General features: G+C 42.6%; 1 protein-coding gene across 2 annotated transcripts in view; it reads left to right on the top strand.

The window, feature by feature from the left end:
• large1 (LARGE xylosyl- and glucuronyltransferase 1) overlaps nt 1-12,334 on the top strand; it is a 473,246-nt gene extending 460,912 nt beyond the window's left edge. For both annotated transcript variants that reach the window (XM_041215935.1, XM_041215936.1), the window contains exons 12-15: nt 2,702-2,980; nt 4,624-4,770; nt 5,987-6,182; nt 8,482-12,334. In XM_041215935.1, coding sequence (XP_041071869.1) covers nt 2,702-2,980; nt 4,624-4,770; nt 5,987-6,182; nt 8,482-8,679 — 820 coding nt within the window. In that variant the 3' untranslated portion in view covers nt 8,680-12,334. The remainder of the gene's footprint in view (nt 1-2,701; nt 2,981-4,623; nt 4,771-5,986; nt 6,183-8,481) is intronic.
• Nucleotides 12,335-14,806: the final 2,472 nt, after the last annotated feature.

Here is a 14,806-nt window from a genome sequence, read left to right as displayed (position 1 = left end):
GTGTTCAGTGTGAGTGATTGCAGAGGTCGATTATATAGTTACCCAGCAGTTAGACCAGGTTTTAATCTGTCTAACATTTCCTGGGTAACTATCCAGGTAAGTAAGTCGGAAATGCCCCAAATCTCCGGCTGTCAGAGTCGGAGACATTCGCAGAGTCTGGGGTAGTGGGGAATTGCCCATCAGAAGTTTAGACTTTCTGGGCAATCCCCCAGAGGTCAGCACATCAGGAGTTCCATGGAGTCCCATCTCACATCTTGGGCCATACATCTGGTCTCCAAAGATCCAGAGACTGGGCCATTGTGTCATGCTATTTGGGCAGACAGTAAGCTTAAATGGAGAGAAAAACAGATACTCATAGAATGGGTATGGCATAGAAGGGAGCCATTTGTTCTATGAAGCCTCTTAGACAGAGCTAATCAATTAGCCCACTCACCATCGCCCTGCAATGTTGGTTCGCTTTATCCAGCTCCACAGGTTCACTTTCTGAAGCACCAAAAATGTGCAGGCTGTTTGTTCAACTATGAGTCTTAATTTGTTGCCATGCATTGCGTACTGGAATCTGTTGGGTACAGGCCTCATCTCATCTGTAGTTTCTCATGTGGTTGTCCAACTTATTCAGCTGCTGATAGGATCGTGAGATTGGGTTCTACTATGAAAAAGCTCACCAAGTACAAAGGAATACAGTCCTCACCACTTAGAGTGGGCAGCTTTGTGTGAATATGATTTACCCGCCAAACTCAATAATCATTATAATGTGGAAGTGCTTTTACAGTACTCAACAAGAATATAACAAGAATGCTCCTTCTGTTTGGTGACCTTTTTCCCAGTTTCTAATCCTAATCTGACCAGTGTTTAGTACAAACTGTGATCCCACACCACTTGGAGAATATTAGACAGGTTTAAGAACACAAAAGCTAATTGGATGAGAACGAAGTATTATTTAGTTATGATAAAAAAGAGAAAATGCTGGAAGTACTGAGCTGGTCAGGGAAGGTTCACTGGGTTGATTCCTGGGATGAAGGGTTTGTCTTATGAGGAAAGTTTCAGCAGGTTGAGACTATACTCATTTTTTATATATTTTCATGGGATGTGGACGTCGCTGGCTAGGCCATCATTTATTGCCCATCCCTAATTGCCCTTGAGAAGGTGGTGGCGAGCTGCCTTCTTGAACCGCTGCAGTCTATACTACATTGGAGTTTAGAAGAATGAGAGGTGATCTTATTGAAACATAAAATTCTGAGGGGATAAAAGCAAAATACTGCGGATGCTGGAAATCTGAAACAAAATCAAAAATTGCTGGAAAAACTCAGCAGGTCTGACAGCATCTGTGGAGAGAAAGACAGAATTAATGTTTCGAGTCCGTATGACTCTTCATCAGACCCAAATTCTGAGGGGGCTTGACAGCGTAGATGATGAGAGGATGTTTTCCCCTTGTGGGGGAATCTAAAACTAGGGGACACATTTTAAAAATAAGGGGTGTCCCATTTAAGATGGAGATGAGGAGAAATTTCTTCTCTCAGAGGGTTGTTAATCTTTGAAATCCACTACTCCAGAGAGCAGTGGAGGCTGAGTCATTGAATGTATTCAAGGCTGAGTTAGACAGATTTTTGCCACAGTCAGATCAGCCTTATCATATTGAATGACAGAGCAGGCTCAAGGGGCCGAAAGGCCTACTCCTAATTTACATTTTCTTATGTATTAGGCAGCATCTGTGGAAAGATTAAACGACAAAAGGGATAATGGTGCGAGGCAAAAGGAGATGGCAGTGGGGACAAGTAAAGAAACAAAAGATGGGTCTAGAGGAGGAGTAACTGGGAATAGCAGCATCGATAACAACAGTTGCATTCTAAAAAAATGGAGGCAGAGGTTATCTAAAATTATTGAATTCAATGTTAAGTCCGGAAGGCTTCAAAGTGCCTAATCAAACGATGAGGTGCTGTTCCTCGAGTTTATGTTGAGCTTCACTAACAACAGTGCAGGAGGCTGGGGACAGAGGGGTCAGTGTGAGAGTAAGGTAAACAATTAAAATGACAAATAACTGGAAGTTTGGGATCACACCAGCAGACTGAACAGCGGTGTTCTACAAAGTGGTCACCCAACCTGCGTTTGGTCTCCCCAGTGTAGAGGAGACCACATTATTTATAGGTTCCAATACCATCTCGCAACAGGTGTTAGAGTAACAGGTCCATCACTTACTTGTTTTTCTCTCTCTCGCTTGTCTTAATGGAATTATAATTGCAATTTTCCAATCTAAAAGGACAATTCCTGAATCGAGGGGCTTCTAGGAGATTATTTCTAAATCTTCTGCAGATTTCTCACACACTTAAATAAAAATCCTGGAATGGAAACTAGCTGACCCTGGGAATTTGTCAGCCTTTAATGCCACAATTTTTATAATACTGTTTCCTCGCTTATGTTGATTTTAGTGACTTCCAATCCTTGATTCAGTATTAGTTTCTCAGGAATGTTAGAAATATTATCCTCTTCTCTGCTGTGAAGATTAACATAAAATAATAATTTTATCAAGTTCCTTATTGTCATTAGCAATATGACCTGCACCTGTTTTCAAGGGGGCCTCCATTACCTTTGACTATCCTAACTCTTCTAGTGTACAACTTTTTGTGTTACCCATGATATATATCCCTTACAAGTTTCTTATTTAGTGACTGCTCACTGTTGATTAACTTTGTTCTTTTCTCAGGCTGCAGATGTTGGAGGCGATCTGTAAGCACTGGGAGGGGCCCATCAGCCTTGCGCTCTACCTGTCTGATGCTGAGGCCCAGCAGTTCCTCCGCTATGCCCAGGGATCAGAGGTTCTGATGAGCAGGAGCAATGTTGGCTACCACATTGTCTACAAGGAAGGACAGTTCTATCCTGTCAATCTGCTGCGGAACATAGCGATGAAACACGTCAACTCACCCTACATGTTCCTGTCCGACATTGACTTCCTCCCTATGTATGGTCTCTATGAGTACCTCAGGTAATGAATGGGATGAAGTCCAGTATCTGCCCAGGCAGGCTCACATTTGCTCCACACAGCGCAAAGAATAGGCTGAATGGTGGCAACAGTGGAAATGTAATTGTATGGAGTTTATAGCAATGAAACTGGCCATTCAGCCCATCTGCTCCATGCTAGTGTTTATAATCCACACAAGTCTCCCCCTGTCCCTCTTCACCTTACCCTATCAGAATAACCTCCCATTCCTTTCTCCCTTCCGTGTCTAAAAAGCTTCTCCTTACAGTGCTTGAGGTGACCAGCATTTAAGTGGTGGAGAGTTTCACATTCTAGCCACTCTCTGGTAAAGAAGTTTCTCTTGAATTCCCTTTGGCTTTTTTAGTGACTATCATATATTTTGATTCCTAGTTCTGGTGTCCCCCATAGTGGAAACACCTTCCCTCTGTCTACCCTATCAAACATTTTGGTTATTTTGAAGACCTATTTCAGGTTACTTCTCAGTCTCTTTTTGTAGAGAAACAAGCCATGTCCTGTTCAGCTTTTTCTGATAGGTAGAATCTCTCCATTCTTCTTTCTTCTGCACTTTTGCAGTGTCTCTGTATTTTTGGTAACATGGAGACCAGAGTTGAGCACCATACTCTAGGGGGAGACACAACACCTTAAGGGGATAAAGTGGCATAGTGGTAATGTCACTGGACTAGTAATCCAGAGGCCCAGGCCAATCCAGAGGCCCTGGGGCATGAGTTCAAATCCCACCACAGCAGCTGTGGAATTTAAATTCAATTAATAAAATCTGGAATTGAAAGCTAGTCTCAGTAATGGTAACCATGACACTGACAACTATCATTGATTGTTGTGAACATCTGCCAACCTTACCTGGTCTGACCTACATGTGACTCCAGACCCTCACCAACATGGTTGACTCTTAACTGCCCTCTGAAATGATCTAGCAAGCCATTCAGTTCAAGGGCAATTAGAGATGGGCATCGAATTTACCCACATCCCATGAAAGAATAAAACTATAGTATATCTCCATAGGACATATTGAGGAATTGCAGGGTAGAGGGAACAGGTTGCTGCATGGATCTGATGTTAGCCTCTGTTCATATCCAGCCCAAAGAAATTCCATCAGCTTTGCTTGCTGTGTGCTGACTGTATCCTGATTGTAGAACTCTTTCCCTCTCTCAGGACCCAACTTGGCATTGTTGCCCACCTCTCTTCCCAACGTGCTGATTTTTCTCACTTACCCTTTTACCCGTGTGGCACCCTGTGATTTTTGATCTTTGATGTTGCTCTCTCAGAATTTAAACCCGGAAAGCCTTTTGAAACGGCTGTGGAATTTTAATTTTAATTCCCCACCCTTGTTCCCTGATATGCACAGCGTACAGTTCCCCCCAGGAAACAATCCTGGAATAATGAGATCCACTTATCCATCTTCACAATAATGGGCACATTCTGCTGTGGGTCAGCAGCACCATCTGTAGGAATGTACTAGTACTGCATGCACTAGAGGCATAGACGGAGGCCCCCTTCTACCTTCCTCTCTCGCCTATGCCCCTTCTATCTGTCTCCTCTCCCCTTTCTCTTACACAGTGTCCTGGATTGTATTCTGTTATCAGAAGTGTTTGCAGTTCTGAAGTCTGTGTGTGTGTGTCCTTCTCTTGCAGGAAGTCTGTTGTCCAGCTTGATATGGCTAACACAAAGAAAGCTCTAATTGTGCCAGCGTTTGAGACTCTCCGCTATCGCCTGTCCTTCCCAAAATCTAAAGCGGAGTTATTGTCCATGTTAGACATGGGAACGCTCTTCACTTTTAGGTAATGACTGAAGAGATTAGATTTTTACACCTGCAACACATTTATAACTGTATGTATGCAATATAATGTGAATATGCATTTTGTATAAAATCTGTTACACTTGATTTCAGCCAGGCCATCAGCACTTGGCCTCAGTACCTCTGGGTAGGGAGGGTAAGCATCAACTAGAGTTGCCAGCAATTGTTATCTGCTAAATGACCACCCCCTATTGGAAAGTGGTCAAGTGTGGACTTCAGGTGAGGACCAATTCAGTTCTGGCTATGATGCTTCAACAGTCAAATAGCCCCACAGCAGTTGTCTGTGTTCACACTTTGAAATCCGCCAGAGGAGAAGTAGATGTCTGCGGAGCCATAACCCAACAACAATCAGGACCTTCATGAGGGAAGGGGGAAGAATCCAGTGTAACACATCATGACCCATGGGAAGAATGGGAAATGCAGCATGGACATCAGCCAGATATGCTGCATAGATGTTAGAAAAATAGCCCATGGTGATCCAAATTATCAAAACTATCCTTTCTGAAAATGAAGACTGCATTGTGACATACCAGAAAACGAGTTGTTGTTGATAAATGGTCCCAAATGAATAGGCCTAACTGGTAATTCAGGGATTGACTACACCTCCACTTGCAAACTTTCCTCTGTTGACCGAAACAAGATCATAAATGGGTTCCACAATAGCACAAATCCAATTTGTTCTAGGTAACATACTAAAGAAACCCTCTTCCTAACCTCTGACAGCTTCATGAGTTTGATGGGATGGTTTGTTGATTGAAGTTTCTCAGTCCATCCCTCTTAAAATGCCTATGTTAAAAATGGGCTATTGCTTATGTTGGCCATAAAGCATTAACTATTTGCTTTAACGTTTATTTTGGGATGAAACAGCTGTGTATTCTCTCTTGTTTGACCTCATTAAGGTTCAGTAAATGCACGAAGAAATGTAAGTAAGTGATATCTTGTTAATGTGTACTTAAACCCGCGGCTAATCTCCTCTAAGTGGTGTGAGGGTCACAGTTTGTGACTGCAATTTAAATAAGCTGCAAGATCAAATGGAAATACAGGGCAAAGAGAATATAATTGAATACTGTAATGGCTCTACCATGTTATACTAACCATTAAGTATAGTGGGCAAATCCCATTCACGTGAACACATCGCTGTGAGCACTGAAACTTGCATAGTGAGCACCTGGGATTCACTGCCTAACTTTGCTCTGCAGGTATCATGTTTGGACCAAGGGTCACGCTCCAACGAACTTTGCCAAATGGCGGACGGCCACCACCCCCTATCACGTCAATTGGGAGGCAGACTTTGAGCCTTACGTTGTAGTAAGGCGTGACTGCCCGGAGTACGACAGGAGGTTCGTCGGGTTTGGCTGGAATAAAGTAGCACATGTCATGGAGCTGGATGCACAGGTACCGTAATCCATCCCACTTCAGCACCTTTAGGCAAATTGTGTAGTTTCAAGCAGTACTGTATGCTGTCTTATTTATTACATTCAAAGATATATGGAATGGAGGAAATCACTCTTTCGCTCATATACTCTAATGTGCAGTATGCTTCTTGTGTGATTCCATTGATCCATCATTCCAAATTGCTCCCATAACTGTCACCACCAGTTTTAACCTGATATTTCACCTTAAAGTTCCATAGCTCAACATCACTGAAAGTTCCTCTTTTCAAATAAAGCAGTATGATGCTTGGCTCACCCTACTGGAGCCTGAGATTTCTGAGGATACAACTCTGCTAGAGCTTTGTTAATTCATTCTCCAATTTGTGTTTGCCATTCTGCCCCAGAATGCGCTTTCTGGATACAGTCCAAACTTAGAAAGGCAGAAAAAACTGAAAGACCTGCATTTCTCTAGTGCCTTTTACCACCTCAGGAGTTCCAATGTGCCTTCCAGCCGATTAAATACTTTTGAAGAGTAGTCACTGTTGTAGGAAGCGTGCAAACCAGTGTATGCACAGCAAGCTCCCACCAGCAGCAGTGAGATAATGACCATATAATCTATTTTACTGATATTGGCTGAGAGATAAATAAATATGGGCCAGGACACTGTGAGAACTCTCCTGCTCTTCTTCGAAATAGTGCCATGGGATTTTCTATGCCCACTTTAGAGGACAGCCGCAGCCTTGGTTTTAATGTTCCATCCAAAAGATAGCACCTTCGACAGTGCGTGTTATATGTGAAAGAAAGACCTGCATTTCTGTAGCACCTTTCATGATCTCAGAAAGTCCCCCAGTGCTTCACAACCAATTGAGTTATTTTTGGGAGTGTAGTCATTGTTGTAATGTAGGAAATGCTGCAGTCAATTTATGCACAGTAAGCTCTCACAAACAGCAGTGAGATAATGAACAAATAAGCTATTTTATTGATGTTGGCCGAGCGATACATATCGACCAGGACATCGGAGATAACTTCCCTGCCCATGTTCGAATTCGTGCCGAGACCTTTAATATCTAACTGTAATTATAATGGTATTGTTGGTGCGGTTTTTTACAATGTCCAGTGGACTTATGATAAAAAATATCACCTTGCCTCCCTTCATTATATGTGACTGAGATCCTAAAGAAGTCACGTCATAAGGGTAATTAAATTCACTGATTAGTCAAGTTCCAATGACAGCCCTACATCGCTGCTATATAAACATCTAGTATCTTGTTCTCATTAAAAGGCAGGATTTAAATTAAAACTTTTAAGTTACATTCTTAGTTCCAAAATATACAATTTTGTTAAGGAACAGACTTTGTTCCTTGAACAGTTCCCTCTGTAAAGCTCTTGTGATGGTTTGTTTGATGAACAGATCACTTTGTGTGGTGCTGAGCCGTGCAATCTTGATAAGCTCACTCTCGATCCCTGGCCTGTGGCAGCATAATGGTGGGGGGGGGTCTTCCATTTTGACTTCATTGCCCTTGGACTAAAGAAGTAGATGAGGTATGCAGAGTTCCGACTGCTGGACACTGTCCACTGACTCCTGTAAATGTACAAGCATATCAGGTGAGCTCAGGATCTGTCTCAACTGTCATACATTCTGTGACCAAATAGCCTGCCAACACTGAGATTTCACATAAAGACTTGTTGAATGGTCGAGGAAGTGTACCCCAGTGAGAGTCAGGAGAGGAGGGGAACAAAAGGGGGAAAAGATTCCTGAGCTTTGAATCTGTAACCTTGGATTATGATGTGGCTGATTGCTGTTAACAGTATTCAGCACAATAGGAATTTCTGATCCCCGAAGGCCCAGTAGCTTCTGTCCATCCATCTCTTGAGTTGTACTCCAGGGCAGATCCTAACCCAAGTATCCCACTTGAGCTGGTTTTCTGTTGCCTTCTTCACTGTTTTTAATCTTCAGAGTGACTTCTCCTGCGAGGGAGGCTGCAACCAAGGCTGAATAAACCTAGTTCCCCTTATCAAAGGGGATTCCCTGCACCCAAGTTGGACATCATCACAGTATTCGGAGTGGGGCTGTCTAGAGTAGGCCCCAGGCCAACTGCCCGACTCAGAGGTGGGAATACTACCCCTGGAAGTCAGGCATTTGGAGACTCTATTCTAGTCTGATGAGGGGAGACTATCTGAAGCAAGGTTCAAACCCTCCACCTCCTGTCTCAGAATTGGTAAAACCACAAATATGCCAAATGTTCATTCCTCCAGTCATCTGTACTTGCATACATATTTGACAGGATGTTCTCCACCTATCTCTCTCTATGTTGTTGCAGGAATATGAGTTTATCGTCCTCCCCAACGCTTACATGATCCACATGCCTCACGCCCCCAGCTTCGACATCACCAAATTCCGTTCCAACAAGCAATATCGAATATGTCTGAAGACACTGAAGGAGGAGTTCCAGCAGGACATGTCACGTCGCTACGGGTTTGCAGCACTCAAATACCTGACTGCCGAAAACAACAGCTGAGACCCCGGACTGTCCTCGGCCGACTTTACTTAAAACACTGCGAGGAGTGAAATGGGGGTGCTGTGTACAGCCAGTCGTGCAAAAATGGAAGCCAAAATTTACGTGTGTACCTGCCAACTGTCAGGATTTGAGTGGAAGAGTTGTACTTACAAGAGCTTACTTTGAGTCCTCCAAGGCGCTGTTACAATATTCCTATCGTTTGCTTTTTAAGGCCTCTCTACCATTCCACCCCATCTTACTGCCTCGCCCTTAAGGCAGGTCACTAATGGCCATACAGTCTCTTTCAGGTGGGAGGGTGGGATGGTCCAGCCTTTAGTGCAACAGGTGCCCCCACAATTTGCTCCTTGATTATTCAGAGGGGCTTCACTCTTGAGTGCACTCCTTCAAGAGCTTAACACTTCGTTGTTGCGGCCTAGTGAAAGCAAAAGAAACAAAAATAAGAGGGCACAGTGGAGATGATTAGTAACAGCAGTGCTGTTCCTGGGTTGGTGTAACCTGGTAACTAGCATCGATGAGCTACTATAATGTTGATTTTCTTTGACCATCTTTTGCCATTGTTAGGGGTCCCTGCACTATCCTGATTTCCCAGCTGCCTCAGGCAAGTTCAAAGGTCCAGCCCAGCCCTGCCACCTTCTGCTGGTAAAAGCAATGTCAGCACTCTCAGGGTGATAGGAGGCAGTGAGCAACCAAAATCCTGTTCCATCCAAAACTGAAATGTCTGTATATCCAATTTCTTAGTCAAATGAAAGCAAACTACTGCGGATGCTGGAAATCTGAAATAAAAACAGGAAATGCTGGAAATGCTCAGCAGGCCTGACAGCATCTGTGGAGAGAGAAACAGGGTTAATGATTAGGGCGAAGGTGCCCTGGCGAGGGTCAGGGGTGCGCGCAGTTAATTGTGTGTGTTTCCAATGGCAGAAGGGAACCTTGAACCAAAGCTTTGACTCTTAATCAATGCATTGGAGGTTGAATTTCACAAGCAAATGACTATTGTTGCTTGGATTGGATAAGAGACTGTGCTACTCCCAATTAGCAGGCTCAAAAGGCTGATGGCCTACTCCTGCTCGTAAGTCCTATGTTCCTAGGTTGGTTTTGAGGATTCAAATATAAAAATAATATGGCCGTGAAGATTGTTAACTTCTGTGAAAGGAAATGAAGCAGATTCTACCTAAGAATCATGCTTTGGTGTTTAAACTCTAATTTGTCTTAGTCAGAAGAACGGGATCCCCTTGTGCATCACTATCGGATTGGGGTCATTCGCGACACGAGTTCACTAGGGGTGAATTGGAATCAACAAAATTAATGAGACTGGGATGTTGACGCATATTCCTGATCCCGAAAGCTCCCAATTTGTGTCTTTTGACCAAATTTATGAAATATGTAACCGCTTAAATTGTCATGTATTGATGTGTCAAAAGAGGAAGATTTCTGGGCTCAACATGATCATTAGAGCTTATTTAAAACTTTGCGGTTAACGCCAAAATATTTTAAAATTTCCTGAGACGCGGTGAGGCTGGGGTCACAAAGAGTCATGAGATCATGAAAGACTTCGAGCTATCCTTGATGTTCAAGTTCAAGTCAAGTTGAGAGTGGATAAAGAGCCAGGAATGCACGATGTAACCCCCTCGAGTTTGGATAAGGTGGTAAATTCAGTTGATTGCCCCTTCTACTGCGTCGCCACAGACTTGCAGTGATTCATTTCATTGAGTCCTGGGCAAATCTAGGACAAGATGTCCAGAGGTAGAGGGAGATCAACCACTGGTTTAGATTATTTGTAAAGACGATTGAGGGTCAGACACTAGGTTGGTGCAAGAAACAATGGGATGCAGCAATAGGAAGATGGTAGGATTGATATTTCGGAGAACATGGTCAAATGGGTTTCTTCAACCAAACCTATCTCATGATTTTCCTCAAGATGTCCACCAAATTCAGGGAGAATTCATAATAGTGCAAACTGTATATGATCTGTTGGAGGGAAGTGAGTTTAGTAACCTATCTGGCCAATTATGGTGAATCTCTGCCCAGTTTCAGTGTCTCTTTTCCAGTGTTCTGCCGAATCTGCTGTAGACTATTGATATGTGCATCAACTGTTAGAAATATCACAGCTCCTTTATGTTGAAGTCCATCATGTTTTGAAAAGCAGTTGAAGTTTTAGTTTCCATGTGCCCTTATCAAAACCTTGTCAGTCACTGTACCATGGAAGCTGCCAAGGTACATCAGATTATTCCTTGATGTACAGTTTATCATGTAGTCCCTGACCCGCCCCACAATGGAAAAACATTTATGAAACCAATTGGTACAATGACTGACTGACAGACAAAAAGACAAATCAACATTCCTTGGTGTCCCACAAAATAATCTGACTGTACCTTTTGGGTATAAAAAAGTACCCTTCTTTAACACTTTCTATCCTCAAGGAGAGCATGATGGATGAACTGTAGACTAATTACTAGGTTAAATAAGCCTCAGGTTGCTTGGATCAGAGCACAGTGTTGTATTGGACTAGACAATCACTGGAAGACTGTTGGACCATTTGAAGCACCATTGAAGGGCTTGAGAATCACTGGAACATGAGTGTGGCAGATCTTTGGACCTCTGAGAATAAATTTGGAGGATTGTTTGGATTGTATGAAGCATTATTGGAATGCTTCAGTTGTTGGACTGTTAATGTCATTCCACCATTTGTGGACTCTCTGACATTCCCATGAGCTGACTGCAGGGTTATATAGGAAGCAATTATTTGGCCTTTTAATTTACTTTTGGTCTGCTTCAATCGTTACACTCTGTGGAATGTTACTGGCCAAATGTGTCGTCACCATTGGGATTCTGAAGTACTGTTAAATAGTTTGGAAATTCATTGCAGAGCTATTGAGAAATCTAGTAGAGTGGTAAGAGTACCTTTGAATAATTGCTGGACTATTCAGGGTAGTTCATTGGAGAACTGTTGAACAATTTGGAGTACCACTGGGCTATTGGAGAAGAGCTAGGCTGCTAGAGTACTAATAGAGGATTCTGAACTGCTCAGAGCACTGCTGGGAAACTGTTGACTCCTTTGTATCACAGTTGAAAGGTTGTGCTCCAACTAGAAGCAGCATAGGAGGATAGTTGGACAGGTCACAGAGCTTTTGGAGAACAATCAGAGACAGAAACGCAATTGGAGGAGAATCAGACAGCTAGGAACACCATTGGAGAATCGCTGGAAAGCTAGGAGCACTTTTGGATAAAAGACAAACAGCTAGGAATAGCATTGGAAGATGGTGACATTTAGGAGCTTTATTAAATAATGCTTAGAAAGCTGGCAATATCACTGGAGGATAATTGCACAGCTAGGGGTGCAATTGGAGGATAGTTGGACAGGTAGGAGTACCACTGGAGGATAGTTAGACAACTAAAGCTACCATTGAAAGTTAGTCAGAGACAGCCTGGAGTACCATTGGAGGATAGTCAGACAGCTAGGCGCACCATTGAAGGACAGCCAGAAGGCCTGCAGGACTGGTGGGCTGTTTCCAATCATTGAACAACAAATTTCACTCATTACCACAATGGGCAGAATGACTGTTGAGAGAAATGGTCAGTCGGCACGAAGCAGAACTGTCTTCTGACCTTGGCATTGTGCAAGTGACAGAATAATAAATAAAAATATTTTAAAAATTCATGAAACTTGTAGCTCTGTTCACCTTATTTTCTTAAATAAGGCTTCTTTTATGGCACATAACTGCTTATTAGCAATCAAATAAACAAACGGTGGTGATTTTTCTTTTGTGATCAAACAAGGCTGCACCCAAAGCAGCTTCTCATAATCATTGACTCCCTTGTAGATTAAAAATCTGTCTAACTCGGCCTTGAATATATTCAGTGACCCTACTGCTCCCTGGAGTAGTGAATTCCATAGATTCTCTCTCAGAGAAGAAATTTCTCCTCATCTCCATCTTAAATGGGAGACCCCTTACTTTGAAACTGTGCCTTCTAGTTCTAGATTCCCACAAAAAGGGAAATGTCTTCTCAGCATCCATCCTGTCAAGCCCCCTCAGAAGCTTATATGTTTCAATAAGGTCACCTCTCATTCTTCTAAACTCCAATGAGTATAGGCCCAACCTTTCTTCATAAGACAATCAGACAACCTCTTCACACCAGGAATCAGCTTAGTGAACCTTAATTCTCTGAATTGTGTCCAATCCAAGTATATCCCTCCTCAAACAAGAGACCCAAACTGTACTCTGTACTCCTGGTGTGGCTTCACCAATGTCCTGTAATGTTGTAGCAAGCAGTTCCTACTTAAATATTCCATTCCCCTTGCAATAAAGGCCAACATTCCATTTGCCTTACCAATCACTTAACCTGCATGTTAACTTTTGTGATTCATGTACAAGGACACCCAGATCCCTCTGTACTGCAGCATTCTGCAGTCCCCCTCCAGTTAAATAATATTCTGCTTTTCTGTTCTTCCCACTAGAGTGGACAACCTCATATTTGCCCACATGATGCCAAATTTTTGCCCACTCACTTAACCTATCCAAAGCCCTTTGCAAATTCCTCTTACAATTTGCTTTCCTACCTATTTTGTATCATCAACAAATTTGGCTACAATACAGTCTGTCCCTTCATCAAAAACAAGATTATAGTTTGTAGATTTTTTTTATTTGCTCATGGGATGTGGGCATCGCTGGCTAGGCCATCATTTACTGCCCATCCCTACTTGCCCTTGTGCAGAGGATATTCAAGAGTCAATCACATTGCTGTGGGTCTGGAGTCACATGTATGCCAGACTAGGTACATAGAGCAGATTTCTTTCTCTAAAGGGCATTAGTGAACCAGATGGGTTTTTACGACAATCAGCAATGGTTTTGTGGTCATCAGAAAACTTTCAATTACAGATTTTTATTGGATTCAAATTTCACCATCTGCCATAGTGGGATTCAAACCAGGGTCCCCAGAGGATTACCCTGGGTATCTGGAATACTAGCCCAGTGACAATACCACTATGCCACTACCTCCCCAGTTGAGGCCCCAGCAATGATAGCCGTGGCACCCCACTAGATGCAGTTTGCCAACCTGAAAATGTTTATCGACCTCTCTACTTCCTGTTAGTTAACCGATCCTCTATCCATGTTAATATATTATTCCAAACAGCATGAGCTCTTTATTTTGTGCAGTCACCTTTCATGTGGCACCTTATTAAATGCCTTTTGGAAATCCAAAAAATGCTACATCTAATGGCTCCTCTTTATCCATGCTGCTCGTTACATCTTCAAAGAACTCTAATAAATTTGTCAAGCGTGATTTCCATTTCAGAAAACCATGTTGACACTACTTGATTTTATTATGATTCTCTAAATGTCTTGCTACTAATTCCTAAATAATGAATTCCAGCATTTTCCCAAGGATAGATGTTAGGCTAACTGGCATAGAAGACAGGATTATCCAGTTGTGCCAGTGGCAGGTATCGTGGGCAGGACAGGAAAATTTGATTTTGGCCGCTGTCCAATTTTCCCGTCCCACCCACAACAATGCCTACTGCTGGCGGGTCTGGAAAATCCCAGCCATAGTTTCCTGCTTTATATCTCCCTCGTTCCTTGAATAGAACTGCTAAATTTGCAGTTTTCCGGTCTTCTGGGACCTGTCCATAATCTAGGGAAATTTGGAAGATTACAATTCATCCACTATCTCTGCAGCCACTTCTTTTAAGACTCTAAGAAGCAGGCCATCAGGACCAGGGGATTTATCAGCCTATCGTCCCATTAGTCTTCCTCCTGTGATAGTGATTGTTTTAAATTCCTCCCTCCTTTTTGCCCCTGCTTTTTGACTATTATTACTGGGATGCTTTTTGTGTCTTCTTTGTGAAGACAGGTTACAAAAAAATTGTTCAAAGCATCTACCTTGTTTCCCGTTATTATTTCTGCAGTCTCATCCTCAAAGGGACCAATACTCTCTTTAGCTTCTCCCTTTTACCTTTCACGATCCTTGTGGGGAAACAGTAAACTAAAATAAGCAAATTTATTGTACGACCCCCCAAATGAGGAAATTACCAGCAAGCGTCCTCTCTTTGTAGTTTTTACTTTAACATAAGTCGGAATGAACTCAAATGAAACATTAACAAACAAGCAAATGCTCAAAATAAAAAAGTAAA

The sequence above is a fragment of the Carcharodon carcharias genome, chromosome 21 (assembly GCF_017639515.1).
Source record: "Carcharodon carcharias isolate sCarCar2 chromosome 21, sCarCar2.pri, whole genome shotgun sequence".
NCBI lineage: Eukaryota > Metazoa > Chordata > Chondrichthyes > Lamniformes > Lamnidae > Carcharodon > Carcharodon carcharias.
This window is presented reverse-complemented; position numbering and strand designations above follow the sequence as displayed.